A 25,015-nucleotide genomic window follows, 5' to 3' on the forward strand; every position below is an offset into this window, starting at 1 on the left:
CACGGCCTTTCTTCCTTTCGCGGTGCATGCCGGGCCGCTGGCGGAGCGGCGCGCGCGCGCGCGCTTCCGTCTGGGCCTTGCGGCTGCGGCCACCGGGGCTGGTTCCAAGATGGCGACGTCCCTGGGCTCCAACACCTACAACCGGCAGAACTGGGAGGACGCGGTAAGGCCCGGCCGGGGCCTGCGGGGCGAGGCTCCCCGGTGGGGGTGAGGGGCCGCCACCCTCCCGCTGTGGGTTTAGCCTCCCTCGGCGGCCCGGCCGGGCCCAGGGAGCCTGGCGGTGGCGGGGGTCCGCCCGGGGCCGGGGTTGAAGGGCGTGTGGGCGGCTGAGGCGGGGGCTGTGGGTTGGGAGGCTCTCGGCCAGGGGCTCTCTCCCGAGGCGGGTGCCGGGCCTTGCTCCCTGTCTGGGGCCGCTGGGCGCTGACCCCGTGTAAATGACGGGCACGGGCACAGTCCACGGCCTCCCCCGGGGTTGCTGGTGTCTAATCTGGGCTCCTGACCAGGTGGGATCTTACCACGTATTTGGGAGTGTTCTGCTTTTTAAATACAAATAACGGGCAGCGGGTGTGTGGCTCTTCACAAGGCTTCAGCTAGGAGCTGGTTGGGACGTGTTGGGGGCCTTTGTCGTGTCCCCCTCCTCCCCCCCACACACACACTTTGGGTAGTCAGAGCTTTAAATTAGTCCAGCACCAGTCCAGCATCTCTGATCTGAGAGACGCAGACTGCGGAAATGTTGCTGCTGAACAGAGGCCTAATCTGAAGTGAGTTCTGAGATTTAGTCCTGACTGTTTTTTTCCCCCCCTCCTTGATGCAGGACTTCCCCATTCTGTGTCAGACATGCCTTGGAGAAAACCCCTATATCAGAATGGTATGTGACTGCTTCGAGTCATTGTCCTTTAAGGTGTATGGTGAGACTAGCTATTGAACCGCTGGTTTAGGGGACTAAAAATGAGCTCAGACAAATGAGACAAGTAGGAGATGCCAAAATGCATACCTACAGGCTTCTGTGTGCTGCTTCTTGGCAGCAGAACATGCATGCATAGGGGAAGAGGGCTACATTTCGGTATTGGCCAAGGGTATGGGGAACACGATAAAACAAATCAAACAATCAAAAACTTGAGCTGAAATCAAGACCGCTTGTCTAATGGTTAAATCATAAGAGATGGGGTAAACATGGATTCTGTCACAACTTTTGATGATGACTCTCTTCTTGACTTAGAGAAATGTGATGTACTGAAAGGCTAAATGACTTGCCCAATCTTTAAAATGTGCTTTGAAAAGTGCTTTGATATCATTTGATGAAGATTGCTTGAATGGCCTTTAAATCCTTGTTGTTTTACCCAGTGCATTGACCTCTTCAGTGGAAGGCTGTGTACGTGTCACCATTCCATTTTGTTTTACCTTTCCCAACACCAAGTACAATCATGTAGTGTATTCTCATTTTAAACATCCACCTTTCTCCACTCTTCTCTCCCTGAGCACATTTTAGTCTATGCAATTCTAATGAGCTATAATATTTTATGCAAATATCATCTGTGTTTCAAAGATTGATAGAGGATTTATTTTTGTGTGTTACGAATCTCTGGATGTTTTGTCATTGTTTAGAAAACGGATATTAAAAAGCCGAAGCTGAGGGGTTTCTTGAAAGATTTAAAAATATTCTATTGAATATTCTACCATCAGAAAAAGTGGAAGGGTTTGGAAGTGATTTCCTCCCACTTACCTTTCAAAGGGTGTCCAGATTAAGTGAAAGCCATAGGATCAGACATCTCCAAATGCAACCGTCACAGAGAGAAAATATGCAGATGCTATGGTGGTACCACATGTGGATGGTTGGGTGGAAGAGATGAAAGCAGGGGAGTATTTTCTAAGTCATGTAATGTATGATCATAGCATTGACGAGTAGCTTGTGGGCTTTTTTAGTAACTTTCATTTGATTTTATTCCAGACCAAAGAGAAATATGGAAAAGAATGCAAGGTATGTTTGTCTTCATTGTAAGAGTTGACTTCTGGACTAGCTCATTAGTTTCCATTTAGAATTAAGACATAATGCTGAAAATATCAGCTTCAAACAATTGCTTATTTTTGTTAACACTTTAAGGGGTGGATTTTGCAAACTCTTTGAGCATGTGAATGCCCTGTTGCCTACAAATACTTGACAACAGTTAGCTACTGGTGTGCTCACTGCTTATCATGCTGACCAATGTTGTCACATTGTTTCCTTGTATACTCCCCCATCTCTCTGTATCCATCTGTAGTCTCTTGTCTTACACTTAGATTGCAAGCTCTTTGGGGGAAGAGGCCATCTTATTTTTTTTCTGTTTCTCTGCAGCACCTAGCACAATCGGGTCCTGGTCTGTGACTAGGGCTCATAGGTGCTATAGTAATATAAATAATTAATAACTCTAGTCATGTGATTTATCCATGAAAGTCAGTGGGGCTTCTCATGTGAGTGAAGTTACAGATGATTGTACATTTTTTCAGGATTGGACCCTTAATTATTAAATCTGAAAAATGTTTAGGTTTATTTCCTTTATTTCACTATTTAGTCTGGTTATTCACTTAAAAAAAAAAGTTTGGAATTGTTCAGATTCACTTCTGCTTCTAGTCATTTTCACTCAGTCTCTTGCAAGAGCACAGTGTTCTAGGGTTTAGGTTTCAAACTCTGTAAGAGAATAATTACACCTGAACAAAAATAACCTAATCACCTAGTTATACAAATTCCTTCCCTCTCGCCCCAGGAGTGTGTGGTGTTGCTCTTTAACCCCACCCTCCTAGTGGATTCACTGAATCTAGAGGTTGGCACCAAAAGATGCAGTGTTCAGCACTCCTGATGGGAAGGTTACTGACATTACTTTTTCAGAAAGAGTAGATTGGGGTGGGGAGGGGGGGAGTAATCTCAAAGAGATTTGAACTTCAATCTGATTCTCTTCTTAGTTTGGATTTATCGGTTGCTGTTCCTCCCAAAAAAAAAAAAAATCTCATAACATGGTGGTGGTTAATGCTGGACTGGATTACTATTGAATTTATTTAATCAATCTAGCATTTTCCTGTTAAAAATTCATTTCCTCTTCACTTTTGCCTTAGCAAATGGGTGGTAGATGGAACTTGGCTTCCCTCTGGATCTCAGTAACTCCCCTGCCAGCAAGTGGTTCATGCTGGGTATCTCTGAGACAAGCCAGCCTTTGTGTTTCAAAAAGGAGAAAGCAGGAATCTTTAGTGATATCCCTTGGAAATATAAGGCAGAATGCCTTGTATTGACTCCAGTGGAGGAGTATTGTTTCCCTCTTTTCCTCCTTCCTACCATCATCTCCTTTTCGTTAGGAAACCAGAGTGATGTATTGAGAGCCAGCACCCCTTCCCCGAGTTCAGTGTACAATGGAAGTAGAAACGTCCTCCCCACAGAGACTGTATGCATTACTTCAGAGTAAGGCCACCCTTTTCTGGGCCTAAATGCCTGTGGCCAGATGGACTGGGTCTCTTGCTATCTCAGCAAGTATATAATTTGCAGACATATCTTACAAATTATCTGTAATGATCCTTTAGTATATAGGATCATTACAGCTAATTTGCAACTGATGAAGTGAGCTGTAACTCACGAAAGCTTATGCTCAAATAAATTTGTTAGTCTCTAAGGTGCCACAAGTACTCCTTTTCTTTTTTCAAGAAAAGATTGGGTTTTCTGAGTTGTTTGCTTGAATTTTTACATATTAAAGTAGTAACATTAGGCAGGTGATTAAAAGGGAGGAAGCCTCTAATAGTAGTTTAGTTTCCATAAGAATCTGAATGCTAGTGTCATTGCTGGCCGCAATTAGAGCGGTACAAGTCACTGCTCTCTTTGTCTCAGATTTGTGCCAGGCCCTTCACAGTGTTTCGCTGGTGCCCAGGTGTTCGAATGCGCTTTAAGAAGACAGAAGTGTGCCAAACATGTAGCAAGCTGAAGAATGTGTGTCAGACCTGCCTGCTTGACCTGGAATATGGTGTGTAGCTTGTCTCCTGTCTCCTCATAGTTTTAATACATCTCTAAATAAATGTGTATCTCCATGACTCTGTGTGCCTAGGGCATGGAGATGCATATTTATTTAGAGATGTTTGTATGAGAGAGAAGTTGAACAAATCTGACTGCGATCTCTTCTAGGCTATACCAGAAGGCACATATATATGCCAAATGGTGCTCCTGTCTGTGCATAAACTTTCCAGCTCATTAAAGACTAAATCGTGTCTAATAATTGAATCCATTCTAAAATAGGATCTTCCCATACACACGAGTGCTGTGATCTGATTGACTGTGTTCATACGACTGAGTTGCTATGAATTTCCAAGTGTGTTTGGACTTTGATACCCAATGAATCTTACTCTAACTGTAGAGAGGATTAGAATCTTGACATTGCATGCCTTTGTTGCTGGCAAGAGTAAATATTGTTCCGTTGGGGATGCTAGATGTAGGATGAATTATATTTGATTAACTGAATTCCCACTATTCACATATGTTTCAGTAGAATATGAGGCTTTTAAAAAACTACCATGAAACTAGACAAACTTTCAGTCTCATTCACCTTTCACAGCAGGTGAAGTAATACTATCCATAGGATATTAATTAATGCAGTGTAAAACAACGAATCAGTACAGATTTGACTGCTCTTCAGGACCCCTATCTCTGAATACAGCTACGTTAATATGTTATCATAACCGCTTTTGGGCTTTCTGCTTTCGGTTAATATTAATTTTGTTCTTCCGTTTAATTTTAGGTCTACCTATTCAGGTTCGAGATGCAGGGCTCTCTTTTAAGGATGACATGCCTAAATCTGATGTCAATAAAGAGTATTACACCCAGAACATGGAGAGAGAAGTAAGGAATGCATTTTTAACCGAATCTGTTGGTGGCTTATCTCACTTGTGCTGTAGATTAAATGAATTAGATAATCTTGAAAACTTCCTGGTTTCTCTGATTATGTGCATCAGTTTCCTGTCCCAAGTAATGAAATATGCATTCTTTACCTACTGCTTAGATTTCAAACTCTGATGGGACAAGACCAGTCGGTGCTCTAGGAAAAGCTACTTCTACCAGTGACATGTTGCTTAAACTGGCTCGAACCACCCCTTACTATAAACGCAACCGACCCCACATCTGTTCTTTTTGGGTGAAAGGAGAATGCAAGAGAGGGGAAGAGTGTCCCTACAGGTACAGTTTTGTCTGAGAAGCTAACATGTTAACAATGGTTTGCAATACAGGGAATTCTGAGTAAAATGGAAGTAACGCAGGGTCTTCATAAGCATTTTTGCAGATGTTGCAGGAAAAATTACATAAGAACAGCCACACTGGGTCAGACCAATGGTCCATGTTGCCCAGTAGTCTGTCTTCCGATAGTGGCCAATGGCAGATGCTTCACAGAGAATGAACAGAATAGGGCAAACATTGAGTGATCTATCCCTTGTCGTCCACTCCCAGCTTCTGGCATTTAGTCTTTGGACACCCAGAACATGGGGTTGTATCCCTGACCATCTTGACTAATAGCCATTGTTGGGCCTATCCTCCATGAACTTATCTAATTCTTTTTTTGAACGCAGTTATACTTTTGCCTTCACAACATCCCCTGGCAATGAGTTCCACAGGCTGACTCTGTTGTGTGAAGTAGTACTTCCTTTTGTTTGTTTTAAACCTGATGCCTATTAATGTCATTGAGTGACTCCTGGTTCTAGTGTTATGTGAAGGGGTATATAACACTTCCTTATTCACTTTCTCCAGACCATTTTATGATTTTGTAGACCTCTGTCATATCCCCCTTTTAGTCATCTCTTTTCCAAGCTGAAAAGTCCCCACTCTTTCTAATTGCTCCTTGTATGGAAGCTGTCCCATACCCTTAATCATTTTTGTTGCCCTTCTCTGGACCTTTTCCAAGTCTAATGTATGTTTTTTGAGATGGGGCAACCAAAACAACACACAGTATTCAAGGTGTGGGCAAACCAGTGATTTATATAGTAGCATTATGATATCTTCTGTCTTAATATCTATCCCTTTCCTAATGATTCCCAACATTCTGTTAGCTTTTTTGACTGCTGCTGGACGTTGAGTAGATGTTTTCAGAGAACTATCCACGACTCCAAGATCTTTCTTGAGTAGTAACAGCTAATATAGACCCCATCATTTTGTACAGGTAGTTGGGATTGTTTTCCATGGTGCATTACTTTGCATTTATCAACACTGAATTTCATCTGCTGTTTTGTTGCCCAGTTTTGCGAGATCCCTTCGTAACTCTTCATAGTCTGCTTTGGATTTAACTCTCTTGAGTAATTTTGTATCCTCTTCAAATTTTGCCACCTCACTGTTTACCTCTTTTTCCAGATCATTTATGAATATGTTGAACAGCACTGGTCCCAGTACAGATCCCTGGGGGACACCACTATTTACCTCTCTGACCATTTATTCCTACCCTTTGTTTCCTGTCTTTTCATCCAGGAGAGGACCTTCTCGCTTATCTCATGACTGCTTACTTTGCTTCAGAGCCTTTGATAAGGGACCTTGTCAAAGGCTTTCTGAAACTGAATGTTAACTTGACATATATTACGAGTGAATGAATCCCTTTCCAGCAAGTTCTTTCTTGATCATACTGTGTGTATTCAGCAGTGAGCTGAAACATCAATCCACAGAACAAGTGCAGCTTTTCTCTTACATTGTTCATTGCCTCTCTTGGCAACATCAGTTCTTGCAGCAGAAAATACTGTCCCACAGTCAGTGATCTGAACATATCTCAGCAAGTAACTTTGTTTGAAACCCAGCTCATGCAATTTCATGGAACCTTGGGTGAGCTGTCCGAGCTGCTATTTGTTAAAACTCTAGGTGGCGAATGTTATAATAAATTAATAAGTAATTTGAGTTCTTAGGGCTCTTTAATTGTGTGTCATTTTGGTGTGATTATTTGAATACTGTTAGTCCTCAGCCTTTTAAGGAGAGAGGTGGCTGTTGCAGTCATGTTATTCTGGTGCAGTTGTAACAGTGTAATGTTATGAAATGCTTTGTTTACTCTACTTTAGACACGAGAAACCTACAGACCCAGACGATCCTCTGGCCGATCAGAACATCAAAGATCGTTATTATGGTATTAATGATCCTGTAGCTGATAAGCTTCTGAAACGGGCTTCAACCATGCCTCGTCTGGACCCACCTGATGACAAGACCATTACCACACTATATGTAGGAGGCCTGGGAGACACCATCACCGAGACTGATCTGAGGTATGTTGGTACATCTGAGTTTGCATTTGCTTTTCAGCTTGATGCCTTGATAATGGAGAATTAGCTTGCTAACATTTTCCTAAGATGCTTGTCACAGTGTTCATCTTTAGCGAGCATTTTGTTGAGGTTGCTATGCCTGAATGAGAGTGAAGGGGGCTGTTCATCCCTTGGTTATGCAGCCCCTTCATTTGTCCATACCAGTCAGAAGTGAATGACCACTCTCTTCACTTTACCCTAACCGGAAGCTGGCGAATAGGTCTATTTAGAGGAGCGCAGAATTTCTGGAGGTGGGAATACAGTTAAATCTAAGCAACATCATCTGTGCTGTGTTTAAATTCTTTTCTTCCCCTCCCACCTCCACCAAAAATCCCCCCCAAAATGCATCATTGCTGTTGGTGCCCTGAGGATCCCATTTTACACTTGTACAGTTGAAATTCCCTCATGTAACCTCCATCTTCCGAATTCCTGAATTCTGAAGAAACCCCTGGCACTGTTGCTGCATAACTGTATGTAGGGATTAAAGTTCTGTGACAGGCATTTCCCCTCTTTTCTAACACTGGATTTGAATCCATGATATAGAGGGGAAAGGGTGCTTGTCTCCCAAGGGTGTGAGCATGTGAGACCTTTAATGTATTGTGTGTTTTATGGAGAAGAGCAGCAGAATCCAATTTTGCTGTCCTTTCCTTGCAGAAATCACTTCTACCAGTTTGGAGAGATCCGGACGATAACCGTGGTACAGAGGCAGCAGTGTGCATTCATCCAGTTCGCGACACGGCAAGCTGCAGAAGTGGCTGCTGAGAAATCCTTTAACAAGCTTATTGTCAATGGACGCAGACTCAACGTCAAGTGGGGGAGGTGAGCAAGTGGGAGAGGAAGTGGGGAAGCATTTATTTCCTTTTTGGAGGTTTTCCTCAGGATATTGTTTTTGGAGAATCCGCTCTTAACTGCGCACTTCAGAGTCATGTACTGTTCCTTATTCAACTCAAAAGTCTTGGTGACTTAGAATGGAAGCCAAGTGTGTAAAAGACCCAAATATTTAGTGGGTTGCCTGTCTTTTGGTGGGGAATGTGGTATTGGAGGGTAATTGGCATTGGGTCTCTTTGAGAAATTCTATTTTGGGGTGGGTACACTGCTGTCTGAAAAAACAACACTAACTCCTTTTGCGCCAACTCACCAAGTCCCTGCTGCTAGCATTCTGTAAATTCGTGATCCTTGGCCTGAAGCAGTGGGTCTGGGATTGGTGACGTAAAACTGTCTCTTGTGAGGGTCTACCCACTCTGCCACCTCCTTCTTCAGTTCTAATGCTTTTGGCTTTGATTTCAGGTCCCAAGCAGCAAGAGGGAAAGAGAAGGAAAAAGAAGGTACTACAGAATCTGGTATAAAGCTGGAGCCAGTCCCAGGGCTACCTGGAGGTAAGAGAAATGGTTCTATACCAGTGATTGCCCTCTCAAACACAGAACAGCAGGTCACTTGTCACTGCCATGAGGCAGAACAGAGTTACACTTCTTGGTTTGCTCTCTATACCATTGGGACCTGGGGCCAGTAGGGCAGCAGCACATCTCATTCTCAGAGTAGTTAATGAACCTGTGTTCGAATAAGAGCTGGCTGGTGAGTCTTGTATTTATGGGCAATGAAGGGATCTTTGGCTAGAAGGAAATTCAAGGTGACTCAAGGCCTTTTTTACAGGGTGATTGAAAAGTTACAAAAAGAAAAGGAGTACTTGTGGCACCTTAGAGACTAACCAATTTATTTGAGCATGAAAGCTCATGCTCAAATAAATTGGTTAGTCTCTAAGGTGCCACAAGTACTCCTTTTCTTTTTGCGAATACAGACTAACACGGCTGTTCCTCTGAAAAGTTACAATGGTTAGAATAAAGGCACTTAAATCATTGAGACCTTCTGTGGCATAAGATCTGGTTGTGTGTTCTTGATCCATTCAGTGTCATCTTTTGGGGCAGGCAATCCCAGTTGTTTAGGATTAGGATTGGATTTTCATTGTGGAAGGGTCAGAGCCTGTGGAAGGGGTCACAGCTGTTGTTCTAGAGGTTCACTGGCATCCTGCGTCTGTTAGATACACATTACTAACAAGGTTCCTGTCGGAAGAGCTGATTGAAGCACTCCCCTTAGGGATGGGGTGGATACTTGCTTATATTTTGCCTGCTAGCTTTCACCAGTAACCAAGGGATGTTTGTGTCTTGAAGCTCTTCCCCCTCCTCCAGCTGCAGAAGAAGAGGCATCTGCAAATTACTTCAACCTACCTCCCAGTGGCCCTCCAGCCGTGGTTAACATTGCCCTGCCACCACCCCCTGGCATTGCTCCGCCCCCACCTCCAGGTAATTCCCTTCCCCTTCCCCCACTCTGTGGGGAGAGTTAGAACTATGTCCTTTACCAAAGAGGGCTGGAATCAGGTCTTACTTGCCAGATTACCTACTAGCAGATGCTCTCTATTGTAGTTTTGTGTGGTACCTACTAAGTGTGATCTGGGTTTATGAACCAGCTTGTACTGTAGAACTGGCTCTTCGTTAGACTGAACTGCCTGTGGTGTAATATGTTCTCTGCAAAATTCTGCAGTACCCAGGAGAGTCTCATAACCTGTGCTGAGGCCCACCCTGCTTAGCTGATAGCCGAGTAAACCTCATGTTGTCCCCAACTTCTAGGAGAGACTCTAAACAGAGAGAATGTTAGTGTCAATATTTGACTGTTTGTATATTCAAAACGTGAAGCCTTATCCCGGTGGAACTTCAGGAAGTGTTGGGTTTGTCCAGCTGCGCTGGATGGTCTCGTTACCCAAATACTTCTGGTATGTTCAGTAGTGAAAACAAAACATTTGGCAGTTCGTAATATAATAGGGAGCAGGGGAACAGGCACTCGCGGAATTGGAATCTACAGTCTGTCATTGAATAGCAACATGTCCTCAGCTGTTCATTATGCTGGCAGAAAGGTTAAAAGGGTGTAAATTGGGATTCCTCAGAAACTGGGGAAGGAGGAGAGGGGGCACCCTTTCCGTGGGCTCAGTTATGTTTTGCTTATCTGGCTTGAATGACACACAGGCAACAATAAAATACTTCATCAGGGCGCCTGGTAATCTGACACTTGTGTTCTGTGTCTGCAGGTTTTGGACCGCACATGTTCCACACCATGGGGCCTCCACCTCCCTTCATGAGAGCCCCAGGCCCCATCCACTACCCTTCTCAAGATCCACAGAGGATGGGTGCCCACGCTGGGAAGAACAACACTCCCTAGCATCCCATTGACCTGTTCACCGTTTGAGTAGATGTCATTTTTTTGGTTACCATGGTAGCATAATATGTTCAGCTGTGGGCGAGCTGGAGACTAAGCCTTGCTTCCTGCTTGCACGCACAGGGCAAGCTGAGCTCTGTTGTGTTGCCACTAGCGAATCTGGTCATTCATATAACCTGAATCATTCACTTACTATCATGGGTGGGGGATGTGGGAGGGAGGAATGTGGAGAGACGTGATCTAGAGGGTTCATGAATGAATTGTACGAGAATTACAATCCCATCATTGTGTTCAATTTTGCACATTTTGAAATAAATTTTTCTCCTGGGGGAAAAAAAACACACCTTTAGCCGGTTTGATAGCCTCAGCAGTTTACACCCTGGAATGGATTGGGGTCTCTTGTACAGACTTAACTGGAAATTTTGCTAGTAATATTCATTCCGGAGTCAAATAACTAGTGATTCATCATTGAAAAAAGATACCAGGTCCTCTAGCACTAAGCCAGAACTCTCCAAGATAACACTGAGGGGAAAGGAAACTAGCATCAGGCGCACAACTTCCAGGGATTTCTCCTTCTACTTACTGTGACCTTTTTTTCTCCTTTTTTGGGTTGCTTTTCTTCTGATCGTGAGGAAAAAGTGGAGAATCCTAAGCCCTTGTAGTTAGTCAGTTAAGTGCTAGGTAATGCAAACAATTCCCCTACTGCCAATTCCAGCATGACCCAAACAGGCACTCAAGTAGCCATCTATTTCAGATAGGCCAGCTGGGACCTTCCCGCCCCTCTCCTTGGAGAATGAACATTGTTACTGAAACTGCCAGGAATGAGACAGCAGTAATACTGCAAGCTCATCCAGTCTGAACTATGGCTTTTGTGGCCTTCGCGTAAAATGGCTCTCAAGCTGTGAAATGGACCAAACCATTTTCTGTTCTTTTTTTTTTTTTTTTAAGAGCTCTGAGTTCAGCATTCACCCTGGAGCATCTTTTCTCTGCATAAAGTCTGTAATTTAATACAGTGCTTAGGAGTCCGGGTGGGGGATTTTAAAGTACAAAAGTCTGTTGCTTTGATGTAACTGATCTGTAGATATGTTTTGGTAAAGAGAAACATGTGATGAGATAAAGCCTTATTTACTTGTTTTTGTTTTTTAAATTAAAATGGGCAGATTTTCCAAATATTTGGACCCTGCTTCCAGAGGCAAAATTTGTCTGAGTATTGTCTGACCTTGTTTGGCTGAGCCCTCTGTCCTCGTAAAGATGAAGAGTGGCATGAGATAGCTAGCGTACAGCCCCAGTTCTGCCTCACCGTGCGGCTCTTTGGAACGTAGGGCTAGGCCCCTGCTTAAGTGGAATGTGAAGTTTTGACGTTGCAGGCACCATGTAGGATCTTGCATAGGAGAATACAGTACTCTAGGGGGTGCACTTGGTTAGTGCACTGGCCTTTCATCTCTGGAGACTTGGGTTTAAACTTGGCATAGGTTACAGGCAAATGAGTGTTGCTGGTCTCAGTCAGTAATAATCCACAATATCAAAATACAGCACAACTTGGTACTGTTCAGGAGCTCCCAGAATAGCGTGTTACAGGACAGGCTTTTGACGATCCATTGACAGATCTGTGTGGGGGAAGCTGGCACAGCACCTGCTTGTGCTGGGCTTGACTCGAGCCAGTCAGTGCCTTATTCTGTAAGCACTAATTTGACAAGTATTGAACTCACAGAGGTTTTACAATATAGCTGCTTTATTTTCTCCAACTAGATTTCTGAATGTAAACATGGCCTCCAGCTCACAGGCAAAGGGGAAGGAGATGGGCTCAGAGCTGGACAGTAGTTCATAGGCACAAACCTTTAAACACTTTTACTTGTTCAGTTTGCCCAGGTGTGCTTCTGGGGGCGGGCGGAGGAATGAACATTCCCCACTTGAGTGGTGCATTGCAGTGGTGAGTTTCCCCAGATCGTAATGTAACTGTGGTGCATGCTTTTCCTCTGTATGGTCTCATTGGCGTTAGAAACACAGTGGTTGTATGTTAGGTTATTTACAAATAAGGCAGCCTTTTAAAATTGCACATTTACCAGCCTGGATATAAAATGACTTGCCTAGCCTAACCACAGTGATCCAAAAAATATATATTATTGCTCACCCATTTAAAAAAAAGAAAACAAGACCAGTTTTGCAAGGTTACAGTAGGGTTATCGTACGAATTTGACAAAAACTACTAAACAAATGTAGAAAATGCAAAGTTGAGCTGGAGCTTTTCTATTCGCCAGGGTGAGTGGGAGTGTTTGGAACATACATGGGTTCTGATCTACCCTTTTTTTGGTAGCATTCTTCCTTTGATGGACAGCTCTGTTGCATATACTGTGCTTGTGTGCATCCGAAAGGCTGTGGTCAAAACACCCTTGTTGACTACTTTCTGCATGTGTTGCATGAAGGTCTTGCTTGCCATAGAGGTGTTTGTTACGTAGGATGTCCTCTCCCCTAGTGGTACCACATCAATGTTTTTATCAAGCATTGATTTGTATGATCACATTGGCAATTACTTAAATATAGACTCTGTTTTTTGGGGCTGCGCCAATTGTGTGCTGCATCTTAAATCAGCAGGGTCTGATCCTGACTATTATTGAAGTAAAAAAGAAAATCTGAGCAGGATCAGGCCCTCCATATATAATTGTAATCAAGTGGTGTAAATATTAAAACGGTGGTGTGTAAACTCATACAGCAAGCTGTTAGGGGTAGGAAAGGAAGTGTAACACACCAACCAGTAGCTAGCAGGGAAAATGGCATAGGTTCCTGTTTCTCCCAGTTCGGGTAGTGGTGATCTCAAGCACTCCCCTCACTTATATGCAGTACGTGTTTCTGTCTGACAGCCAGCCCCGCACACCCAGCCCAGTGGTCGTTTCTTAACGGAGTTAGCATGTTAAAGGAAATTACATCCATCTCCTTATGTGTCAGAAAGCCATTAGTAACTTATTTCACCCACTTCCCCAATTACCACGCTGCCTTATCACTCCCCCTCCCCATCTCAACCAAAATTACATTTCTACAGCACTGCCCTTAAGCTAGGATTTCTCTAAGCAGCCACCGCCTGTCAATGCTGGTGTCGCAGAACAGTTGCAAGGCGACTTGATGTGATGACAACTGGCTCTTATGCCATTTGCCACACCACCAGAGCGAGGACAATGTGTCTTCTCCAACCGCATTGTTCCATAGTTTTATCATGGATGTGGAAGTTTACTGGAATCCCACTGTTTTGTCAATGAGAACTTGACTGGTCAATTTGTCCCACTACCACAATAATGGACACCTAGGAAAACCTTGTAACGGGGTCGTCCAGGAATGGCTCTAGATGTGAGCTTGCTGGGGGCTGTGTGTGGAAGTGGATGACATGCTGCGGCCGCTGGGCCTTCACAGGGTGCATGGGTAAGAATATCTACTCCCCTTTTCTGCTGTGCTAAGGAGTACCTCTACCAGCGCTGTAAAACAAAGCATGTTTGAGCCTAGCAGATAAAGCATTTGTGGGTAGAAGAAGGGAGTAAGGTTACATTACAGCTCTTCTGTCTCTGGTAAAATCCGTACCCAGCCCTGGGGTGCTCTGTTAAAGCTGGGTCTATTCCAGACGAGCTCCAAGCTGTTCGGGGTGTCTGTCTGAGCCGTCATCTCCAACCCAGGCACAGTGAACATGTCATTGAGTAGCACTCCACCAAATGGGGTGGGAGTCCTGCATGCACAAAGGAAGAAGATTTAGCATTTTCATGGGGAGGGGGCGTACTTCTCCTGGTAGCCCTGGATGGAAAAAACACTCGGGACTAGTTGCTCCTTGAGCATCCAATAGCAGCCTGGTCATCTAGCAAAAGCCATCAGTTGCCAACCTGTGTCATGAATGGCAGCTGTACTCCTTCCAGCCACCGTAATTCCCACTTACTCTGTTTCCCCTTAGGTCCTCACAACATTCATCTCCTATAGACTGAGCCTCAATCAGCTGGCCCTCATCCAAACTCCTGCAGAGAGACAGGGTCGCTTGTCTCACTACCTCAGTAGCCTTGGTTGAGATGGAAAGGTAGAGCTGGGTGTCAGCCCCCACAGCTACTACACCCCACTTTCCCTTAGCAACCCTGCCAGCATCCATGTGTGTGTTGAACAAGAAGAGGCATGAGAGAGACCCCACACATGAAAGGTCTTAGGGCAGCAAGTCCTATCCTCTGCTCCCCCTTGTAAAGCAGAGTGAAGCCTCTTATGTGCAGCCAAAGCCTTCTGGAAGGGACTGCAGTTGTGTTAACACCACCTCATGATCAGTGCTGTTGTACATATCTTAACAAACAACCTGCTTCTCTTGGAATGTGACAAAAGAGAGCATTCGTGCAGGGGCTTGTCATCTGTTCCTGGAGAAACAATATAAGGCCGGAGGTGTATTCCTGTGGAGCAGTTAAGGTTGGGCTGAATGTTAGGCCTTCATTTAAGGCAGAGCACTGTGTTGGGGGCAGCAGTAAAGGCTGACTGGGGGGGCATATCTGCAAATGTCTGCTTTGGAAAACGTGCTCTGTTACATTGTCTAACCTGTTACTCGAGTAACGTGGCATCGTTTTCTCACAGCAGCGTCCCAGGAAGGAACAGGTGCTGATTGCAGTTGTGAGCCCCACTTCTGGGAGAAGTGTGGATGATGAACGGTTGTTCCAGAAATGCTCGGTTCCCCCAAGGAGTATGTGGCAAGGTAGTTCTCAAAGCCTTGTGTTACAGCTCATGTAGGGCAGGTACTATTTCCGTGAGCCTCTTCAAGGTCTTTCATCACCCCTCTGCCTTTTGTAAATAAACCAGCCTGCTTAAATTCAGTCATTGGAGAGGTTGTGAGCTTTCCTCTGGTCTCTTACAAATGTGAAATACTCCAGGGTTCATCTTGTTTCACAGGCAGGATTTCTGGCTTCTCGCTTAATACAAAAGGCAGCATCCATTTTCCTAAGAGCTTTGGGTTGGATTTGTTTGGGGTGGGGAGGATGAGATCAAATGAAAAGAGGTGATTTTCAAAATCAGGACCTTAGATCCACAAGGATCATGGTTTTTTTTAACTCTGTTTAAATCTGACGGCTGTAAATTCAGCTTCCTGGCACTTTGTGCCTCACTGAAGAGTTAAAATGGAGGTGAGAGACTTGGCTAGCATCTAGCTGTATTAAATATCAGTTTGGGGCTTTAAATAGAAGAGCAGCAGTTCAGAGGGGGAAATAACTCAGGGTGAAGCTAGGCAGCCTTACACGTCATATAGAAACATGCCCCTGTTTGAGTTTCTGTCCAGAAATAAATACTGAGCCAAGGGCAGAGAAACATGACCAGTCCGAGAAACTAAAGAGCAAGTGACTGCAGCACCTTCCCCGTCCCTCTACAGCGTATGCCCAATGAAGCTGGGGACGGGGAAAATTCTAAATATTTGAATACGTTGAGGGGTAAGGAAGTCACAATAGCAACCCCTTGGCCTTTCCACCCTTTGCTTCCAGCTAGCAGCATCACTTCCACCAGGGCCATGCTTTCTGCTAGCTGGCTCATGTGCTCCCTGCTAGTTACCCTGGGTCTGGTGTGGGAAGGGGTTGGCGAGTTCCTCGCTAATATCTTACATTTATACAACACCTTTCATCTCCATAACAACGCGGGGCAGCTACTTCCTGCATAACTCTAATACAGCCACCTTAGGTTTCGAATGAGACAGCTGGTTAATGGGGCCCACCGACATGCAGCAGCTTGGGCAAGAAGAGAGGAGGAACGCCACATCCATCTGAAACCGTAGCAAGAATTCAGCTAGGCAGGATGTAATTATCCAAACAACAGTTTGGCTGGGGGACCAGGGTGAACCCCACGCCTACACTCATGAAAAGGGATTTTGGGATCCTCAATGACCAGAAGGGGCCAGGGCCTTGGTGTTATGATTCAGCTAAAAGACATTGCTATGTAAGCTCAGTGCCCCCAACTCTACGCTAGGTTACTTGTTCTCTACGGACTGAGAAGTGAGAGTTCCTCTGCTGGAACCCCCAGAACACGGGACTGCCTGCAGAACACGGGACTCCCTTAGCAGTCTCCCATCCGTGTACTTTACGAACCCAACCCTACTGTAACTTCTAGGATCTGAGGAGGCAGAACAAAGAGTAAGGTTAAACCTTGCACAGCGTGCCTGGGGCTGCACTGGTCGAAGAATTGTAACAGTTCAGTCTCCAGTGTGTGGCTGGAAGGAATCAGGTGCCTTTTTAGCACCTTGCGTAAGGATTGACCTAGTGTCCTAGCTGCTTCTGCAGCGATCTGTCACCTTGTGAAAACGAGACTAGCCCACAAGCTGTCACTTTGCGTGGCCACGGCCAGACGGGTGGAACGTGGCCGGCTCCAAGCACAGGCGTCAGCTCTGTGGTTGCTCCATGGCTCAAGCACCCACCAGCCTCGCTGGTTCCAGTTCGGGGCTCACTGCTGGTCAGCTGTTTGGTGTGTGGGAGGCGCTCAGGGGAGGGGGTGGGAAGAGGCGAAGTGAGGGTGGGGCCTTAGGGGGAGGGGGTGGAATGGGGGCAGGGCCTTGGGCCAAAGCGGGTGGGGAGCAGCCACTGGGAAAAATAAGTCAGCGCCTGTGGCTCTGGGAGGAACGACTGTGCACTTCTACAGTGCTTTATATCGCCCGAGCACTGTGCAACCAGCGGTGGGTCCTCCCAACGCCCGTGTAACAAACACTGGCGCTATGTTCTCAACCCTGTGTAACAGGTGGGGAAATAAGGCACGGTGAAGTCAAGTGACTTGCCTGAGGCCAACTGACAAGTCAGTGGTAGGGCTGGGCTTAGGGCTCAGGGGTTCTTTGGGAGAGGGGCTTTGCAAGGCGTTTGGGAAGCTTCCCTTGTTCTGTTGAAGCTGCCCTTTGACAGAAAAGAATTAGGCCTGGGCCCATTTATTTATGTTGTGCCTTCTTTATACACCATAGAGAATCAAGCCCGTATTTAGTTTCCCTTTGCAGGTCACCTTTAAGAGATGCTATCCATGTCCTAAGTATTGTATTCCCTCTTGTAGCCTCACTGGTGTCTGCTTCCTCTGAGGAGCACCCACGCAGGAATGCAATGGGATAGCCAGGGGACAGGTTGTAGCAGCTGTAATTTCAAGAGATCCAGGTTTCCTGTGTGTCCCGTTGCAGAGATGTCAAGGTTGCTCCATCTTGTTTTTGTGCTGCACAAGACCCATGTCCTGCCCAGCCTTTCCCAGCGGTGGTTGCTATAACCAGCAGCTAAAATGGGGTTGCAAGAAAAATTGCAAATAGAAGCTCTTAGCAAGGTCTCCAGCCACCTTTTCATCTTCAAGCCTGACCCGTGCCCCAGGCTGAGTCCTCCATCAGCTCAGAATCGCCATCATATCCCAGCAAACATGGTGGATGTGTCTAATGACCGTTACCTGTTGAAGCTCCTCAACTCGAAGTGGCTGGGTTTCCTGGACAGTTCAGGCAGCTGGCTCTTGCTCTCCACCCGATAGTCCTCACTGAAGAGGAATTCCTGCCAAGGGGAACAGTAGCTCTTGGGGATGGCAGTGAAGTTGAACTTCTCTGGTGGGACTTCTTTCAGCGGTCCAGAGTAGCCTGCATTTGGGAGACAAGGCTTTTGTTACTACAGCAGGCCTGCAAGGCAGCAGCCAGCCAGCTTCACTGGATCCAGGCCTGCCCGGGACTGTCCTCATGTGGACAGGAACTCTCTCCTCCCATGGGAAGGGCTGGGAGAGCAGTGGAGCTGGCCAGGACATGGTTTTTTCCCATGAAAAATATAGAGAAAAACGATTTTTTTCTTTTTATCCAAATGTTTCTTTTGTCCACTCACTGACATTTCAGATTGTCGGGGCGGGGTTTGACAAATACCTGCAAAAATGTATTTGTTTCCACAAAAACATTCTATTTTTTATCCAAAAACCCAACTCTTTTTCCACTGAAAAAACGCTTTGGCAGACCATGCCCAGCCAGCTGTACTGACTAGGCTACATCTCTGCAGGTGACATCTCGGGAGGGGGCTTTCCTTGTCCCATGACATGGCTGTTCCCTGATTGTCTGTGGCTGGGGTGGTGAATTCTAAGGTGGTCCCATGCTACCCCTGCATTCACACCGGGGAGGGCTCCTCATGTTCTGCCACTGGGAATCATGGGGGCCACACGCCTTCTATTGACAACAAGTTCTGCAGGTCTGGCTCCTCATCACTTCATTGACGTAGCTCCGTTGTGGTGGTCTTTTTCTGTTGGCAACTCCTTACCTGGGGCCAGGGCCTCGGGATTGAGGGCTTTACTCATTTGTATGACTTTGTTTGTCTTCTTGGGCACTTTGGGAGGGGTACCCTGGCCTGCTGCTGCCACGTGAAGCTCAGTGCGATAGTTCTTCTGGCCCTCGGCAGACTAGAGAAGAAAGAGCGATAGGAGAAGGCTATGGATGGGCACAAGGAGAGGCTTGGCTTCGCCCCTGACAACCGAGGTAAGGCCTTATGGAGAAGATGGAGTAGCAAAGGGTAGAGGAGGAGACGACTTAGTCGCGTCTCCTGAAGGGTGATAACTTTTTTGCTCATGGATGAGAAGAGCATATTGCCCAAGCTAGAGCCAGGCATGGCAGGGCCAGGTCCTGGGCAGGAACTCCCCCCATGCACTTCTGCTAGCATGCTGTAATGCATTGCTGCAGCATCCCCTGCCCTGCTAGCCCCAGAACCTCACACAATTCCACCCATGGGCCTCTGTGAGGACCTACCTGCCCCCTGTTTTCTAATCTTTGGTCCTTTCCAAGACACTTGCATAGTGAATTTGTGATGAACTGCTAGCATCTTGGAGGAAAACTACCACCTTGCTTCACTTTTGCCTACCCCAGTGGGAGATTGTCAACCTAGGTCCCCAGCCATGGAAGGATACTTATGGAGGTTGGACCTGCAGGGCTCCTGCCTCGCTCAGAAAGAACGAGAAAATGAAATCAGTGTGGAATACGCTTACCTTCATCCCAACTGAATAGGCCAGCATGCACAGCGTGGCCCAGAGGGCCACTGTCCAAAGTGCCTTGACGCAAAGAGCATGCCAGCCCGCTCATGGCCCTTTCCAGCATGTCCTTACTCAATGAATGCAGGGAAAGTGACAGGACACCTGGCAAAGCACTGATCTAGAGCTGCCAGTGAGGCTACTTCAGTAACTTAGCTCCAGCCCAACTGGCTAGCGCCATCCACTGCTTCTCTTTCAATAACGGTGCCTCAGGGACACTCACCAGCCATGCGTCGGGTCTTCCTGCCAGGTCCCCCTCAGCCACGCCGTGTGAGCCACCTGCTGCCATCTTGCTCGAGCTCTGCGGAGGGCAGCGGAGCGATGTCACTCAGGGGAGCACGCCCCACACACAGCCCCAGTGCTGGGAGCGTGCAGTCAGCTTAAGGGCCGGCGGCGCACGTGGTTTCAGAGCCCGGTTTCCTGGCTCTGACACGGGGATCGTTTCTACAGACACTGGCCATGGCAGCTGGCAGTGCCCAGTGGTGACAGCCCAGCTCTCCTCACAGCTCATGGCGCATGCCTTCCCCTCACGCTCCTTCCCATTAAAACATGCCGTTACAATAACTGTGCAGGGCTTCCTGTTAACATAGGGATCCCCATACCCTGGGCTAAGAAGTGCTCTGCCTTTCAGGGGGCCTGCTCAAGTTATGTTCTATGTACCCCGGCAAAGGGCGAGGGAGGTAGGCCGGGGTGCTGGCGTAATGCCTGGTGCGCGTGAGTGTTACAGCTCCCACTCTGTGCCAATCTAGAGGACTGGCTTTATTACAGCCCCTTCGCCCATTTCTGGAGCTTCAGCTCAAGCTGCAGCAGCTCCTGCCGTTAGCCCTGGAGGTCCTGGTTCAGTCCCCGGACTGTCAGCCAAGAGCGCGACCCTCATGCTGACCCAACAGGGTCAGCTCAGATTTGGGTTCCCATCATGATGAGGCAACTCACGGCTCTGTAGCCAGTAGGATGCTCCAAGATGAACTTCTGCACCCGCTTCTGCCTCTGTTGGAACAGCTGGGACCCCCTGTTTGTCTGCAAAGACAGCTCTTCCACCATCAGATCCTGGGGGATGCTGACCTTCTTCCCCAGGTCCAGCTGGGGGACTGAGGACACACACAGAGCAGGCCAGTGAAAGCACAGGTGTTACAATAGGGGGTTAGGGTCTCTGAGCAAGGGGCCAGTGGCTGTGCATGGGGCTGCCAGCAGGACCTCGCTTTGGGGAGAGGGTCAGCCCCTAGGAGTGACAAACATCTTGCATAGCTCTGCAGTGCCCATCAGGCTGGTTCAGAAACTGCACTGATGGGAGCCACATCCATGAAAAGAGGTAGGAACCATGGGGCCTTGTGTGTGGGGGGGGGAGAGGCGGGGAATGAAAAGGGAGGATAGTAAGGGGATCCTGATGCTGGGAAGGGCTCCGAATAACCTCTAGCAATCTGGTGTATGGGCCCCATTAGTGTTAATTGACAATGTAGTGTTCATTCATTTGGAAAGTCCAAGGAGGAGACCAGTAACATTAATACCCCTGAAGTCCAGGGGATTTTTGCCAGTGTCTTCAATGGGTACTGGATCAGCCCCTGTGGATTGCATGCGGCAACCTGGGGCTACTCTGTAATTCAGGTTAGCACAAGGCATCTCTTACCATCTTCCACCATCTCCCTCACGATGGCAATTGCCTGCCTTTTTCTCTCTTGGATGTGGTCCGAATGCATGATTGGGAACATCTTCCCACCTGGAAAAGAAGCAGACACGCAGCAGGGCTCACATGTCAGGGCAGACCCTGGCTGCTACTCACACATTACCCCCAGGGTGCCAGTTGCCCCGTCCCTGGGAAGAACTGATCCCAGGTGGAGTTCTGAGATTCGTGTGATGGCTTTTTGCAAATGGTCACCCTGGGGCCTAGCTCTGCTCCCATTTGGAAAATATGCACAAAACCAGAGAGAATATAGCTGGAAAAAGGGGGTTTCTCTTCCGCTTTATGGTCCTAGGAACTGTATCATGCCACCACGTCACCCCAACTTCACCGCAGACCTCTCCCATTCATTTCAGGACCAACCCTCCGTGTCTCTAACACTATAGAACTGTTCCAAGTGACCACATCCTGGTCCTCTGTGCTCTCCTCCCTGTTCCTCCCCACTATTCTTGGACTAGCTTCTCTCCAGCCCTTCACACGCTTCACCATTGCTGGTGCACGAGCCTCCTCCTCCGCAGCTCCTGCCCTCTGGTGCCATCTCCTGCAGCAACTCGCCATCTGAAATCTCGGTGCTCCTTGTTCATGCCTCTTAACTCTGCCCTCCATTGCTGGCTTTATGATTGAGCCACTTAATGTATTCCCTAGGCCAAGTTTTTGCCCCAAGGCTTTCTGTCCCTGATACAATGCCCCGTCCTGCATTAAACTCTGCCAAGCATTGTGGGGCGCTGTCTTGTCCGAAGATGCTATTCAAAATATACAAATTAAAGGTGCATTGCATTGTATGCTGAGCTTTCTGAGCTCAGCTACCCCTCTACTTCGGCCCTGAAGCCAGAGCCCTTGGGACTGTTAGATTAGCTGGCTGGAGCCACGTTTATTCATAAATGTCTGCTCCTTCATGTGTAACGTTGCTGGTGTCTGACTTAATCCCTTGCAGGGGTGAGTTTCACAAGCTAATGAAAATGTTGCATGTTTCCTTATATGTATTTTGGGGCTATATTCTACCCTAAGTCATGGTACAAAACCAGTGCTTGGAACATGGGCAGAATAGGGATCTGTCATTTGATCGATCAATCGTATTTCTAAGGTTTCCTGTGCCATCTAAGTCTTTTAACTTGTACCCTCCTGAAGCCAAGAAGCAGCTCGAATCAGTCACTTTTGTTCTGTTTGCAAGTCATCCCCCAGGAAGGCCCTCACTGGGTGCTTCGTTAAAGAGGAAAAAATAGTCCCCATTTTGTTCCTCCCCCCACCCCACCCCACCCCCGTAGAATCACAGACTCATCGAAGTGTCGGGCTAGAAGGGACCCCAAGAGGTTCTCTAGTCCATCCTGCTGCACTGAGACAGGATTAAGTATACGTCTCTCCCCATGTGGTGCACGGACAGATGGGGTCCCCTCTCTATGGAGACCATGTCTGCTCCTCGCTGCTCCCTGAGCTCCCCTTTAGCCATGGTCTATTTTGAGCTCCTGACCTCGGTAGAGCGGGGAGTTGTAACCAGGATCCTTTGGGCAGAGAGGACGGCATCTGGAGGTTCTTGGGAGGATGGTCTCAGCAAGCTGGGGGGCTAGGTCTGGAGATGCTGGGTGGGGAGTTTGCTTAGGAGGGTTTGCTGGGAGTTTAAGGCCCTGCAGGTGCAGCAGCATTCCTAGCAAGTGACTCTGCTACAGCCATAACATAGAACCACAGGGGCTGCTTGTACAGGGAAGGGGGGAATTGATCCTCCCGTTATACGGCTACTCCTCTAGGACTTGGTGACCCAGGGGGGAATCCTCACCCCACTGAAGTCAATGGGAGTTTTGTCCTTGCTTTCAATACAGCCTGGATCCCCACCCCAAAGCGATCAGAGGACACACAGCTTCCTGAAGGAAGAACCCACTCCTAGCACAGCTTGGAAGGGAGAACTGGCCTCCACACCCGCAGTCATGCAGGGTCCTTGCCTGGCAAAGACCTCTGGACTCAGAGTGGGTTCGTGTTCCACTCCCCATTTCTAGTGTAGCCAGGCACTGGCATATGGGTTTGCCATTGCCCCTCCAGAGCCCATCCAGTGGGCTCACTGGAGGGGGCCTGAGAGAGCTCCTATTCACCCCGCCCCAGAATCCAAGAACTAGAGTCACTCCATGAAATTAAAAGGTAGCAAAAGTCAAACAACTGAAAGGAAATGCTTCACTTGCTACAACCTGTGGAACTCACTGCTGCAGGGTATTAAGGAGGCAAATATTCCATTTCCAACAGGCGTAACGTACAGCCATGGATAAGATTAGCCTCTGAAGCAGCACGAGTAAGGAAACATTACAAGACACCTCATGCTCCAGGGTATAAGCTGATCACCAGCTGGGTACAGGAACAAACTTCCCCTCCATTGCAACTGGGGCCATTTTGGGGGTGTTACTCTCTGCAGCATCCAGTATGAGCCACTGTGGGAGGCAGGGTATGGGGTGAGATGACCCATTGGCCTCTCCGTGCATGGGGAGTCCCATGTGAGTAGCCATTTCTCTGTAATGTAGCCAACAACTCCACAGCGCTGCCCTGCCCCCCAGCTCCCATGTCCTGAGCTGCTGCCCATCTTGCCCGCAGCAGCGGCTACCTGACAGCTGCAATGCCTGCTTTGCTAGCCCCCACACGGGGGTTCCTCAGAGCCAAGCTGACTGCACCCAACCACCTCCCCAGCCCTCCCCTCTTCCTGGGGCGCGGGGATGGAGAGCCCCCATGCCCAGATCTGCTGAGTGGCACCCAGGGAGCCAGCCGCTGGCGTGGCGGCTTCTTGCTATGGCTCCTCTCCAAGTCCATTTGCTCGTGTCACCTGCACTTGTGTCTTTTCGATTGTAAACCTCCCAGGGCCGGAGGGGCTAACTCTGGGTCCGGGTTTGTACGGTGCCAAGCACAACGTGGCCAGGGCCCAGCCCCTCCTGAAATAGACACGGGCAATAACACCCCCATCCTAGCCTGCTGGGGCGGTGGTATTTCCTCAACACCTGAGCGCACGAATGCAGGTCAAAGCCCTCTCCTGCCCAGCTGTCAAGATTCTCCTCACCAGCACCAGATATCCTGCCACGCTCTGGCCACCCGTCTCTGAGGGCAGGGCTGCCACTAGCAGCAGCAGTAAGGGTAGCAGTATCATAACCCCCCTACAATAACCTTGTGACACCCCCCCCCCCACACACACACACACAACTCCTTTTTGGGTCAGGATCCCTAGAATTACCCTGTGAAATTTCAGATTTAAATAGCTGAAATCATGAAATGTACGATTTTTAAAATCCTACCACAGTGATATTGACCAGAATGGACCCTGACTTTGGTAGGGCCCTAGCTATTAACTCTCTCGGTTCCAGCTCTCAGTGAGCCTGAGCTGAGCCAGCCACATGGAGACGAACCCTAAATAACAAGCAGCCGGGGTGGGGGGTGGGGAGACAGCCTGCTTCTCAGTGGGGGTCAAACTCCAGCCTGCTGCTGAGTTCCCTCCTGCTGCTTTTGGATGTAGCAATTCTCCCCCTCCCCTGCTATTCCCCCCAACCCCCCCCCCCCCAAGTTCAGAGCCAAGCTCTTCGTACCTGACTGTGTGACTCCTTGGACTCTGTCCTGCTGCACTGCTGCCGGATGAAAGGAGCTTTCCTGCTGTGCCCGCTCCACCCAGGGATTAGGCCTGGGCTTAGGATTCCTTAACAGCTTTCACAAACCTACCCCGGGGCCCAGTGTTTGCCAGTAGCCCCTGTGTCTGTCTTACCCCCTCTGTGCCCTGCTCGCACTCAGCCTGGACCATCGCTGAGATTCCTCCGTCCTAATCCATGTTACATCAGACATTTATTTCTGGCTGAGAAAAGGGGGGGGGGGCGGAGGCAGTGCAGACCCCTGATGAGCCAAGCTCTCGACCGCTAAGAGCAC

The 25,015-nt window shown here is 47.8% G+C and overlaps 2 protein-coding genes across 2 annotated transcripts; one reads left to right on the forward strand and one right to left on the reverse strand.

Annotated features, from left to right (window-relative positions):
* The first annotated feature begins 10 nt into the window (after positions 1-10).
* Positions 11-11,591, forward strand: RBM22 (RNA binding motif protein 22). The gene is made up of 11 exons (XM_048859941.2): positions 11-163; positions 815-868; positions 1,949-1,978; positions 3,848-3,980; positions 4,749-4,849; positions 5,010-5,182; positions 7,033-7,233; positions 7,924-8,088; positions 8,557-8,645; positions 9,435-9,566; positions 10,346-11,591. Exons 1-11 carry the CDS (start codon positions 110-112, stop codon positions 10,474-10,476), a joined length of 1,263 nt encoding a protein of 420 aa, XP_048715898.1. The 5' UTR covers positions 11-109; the 3' UTR covers positions 10,477-11,591.
* A 596-nt stretch (positions 11,592-12,187) lies between these two features.
* MYOZ3 (myozenin 3) lies at positions 12,188-24,915 on the reverse strand. Its single transcript, XM_048859946.2, has 7 exons — positions 24,685-24,915; positions 21,086-21,175; positions 20,395-20,549; positions 19,685-19,762; positions 18,702-18,840; positions 17,863-18,043; positions 12,188-14,182 (listed from the first exon to the last, which is right to left on the reverse strand). Exons 2-7 carry the CDS (start codon positions 21,165-21,167, stop codon positions 14,008-14,010), a joined length of 810 nt encoding a protein of 269 aa, XP_048715903.2. The 5' UTR covers positions 21,168-21,175; positions 24,685-24,915; the 3' UTR covers positions 12,188-14,007.
* Positions 24,916-25,015: the final 100 nt, after the last annotated feature.

The sequence above is a fragment of the Caretta caretta genome, chromosome 8, assembly GCF_965140235.1.
Source record: "Caretta caretta isolate rCarCar2 chromosome 8, rCarCar1.hap1, whole genome shotgun sequence".
NCBI lineage: Eukaryota > Metazoa > Chordata > Testudines > Cheloniidae > Caretta > Caretta caretta.

Excerpts from the sequence above, each read along its gene's own strand:
- RBM22 (XM_048859941.2), top strand. The coding sequence starts at position 110 with ATGGCGACGTCCCTGGGCTCCAACACCTACAACCGGCAGAACTGGGAG. Across the intron at positions 869-1,948 it reads AAAACCCCTATATCAGAATG|ACCAAAGAGAAATATGGAAA; the intron begins GTATGTGACTGC and ends ATTTTATTCCAG. Across the intron at positions 8,089-8,556 it reads CTCAACGTCAAGTGGGGGAG|GTCCCAAGCAGCAAGAGGGA; the intron begins GTGAGCAAGTGG and ends CTTTGATTTCAG.
- MYOZ3 (XM_048859946.2), bottom strand. The coding sequence starts at position 21,167 with ATGTTCCCAATCATGCATTCGGACCACATCCAAGAGAGAAAAAGGCAG. Across the intron at positions 20,550-21,085 it reads GAGGGAGATGGTGGAAGATG|TCCCCCAGCTGGACCTGGGG; the intron begins GTAAGAGATGCC and ends GTGTGTCCTCAG. Across the intron at positions 18,044-18,701 it reads TCCCGAGGCCCTGGCCCCAG|GCTACTCTGGACCGCTGAAA; the intron begins GTAAGGAGTTGC and ends TCCCAAATGCAG.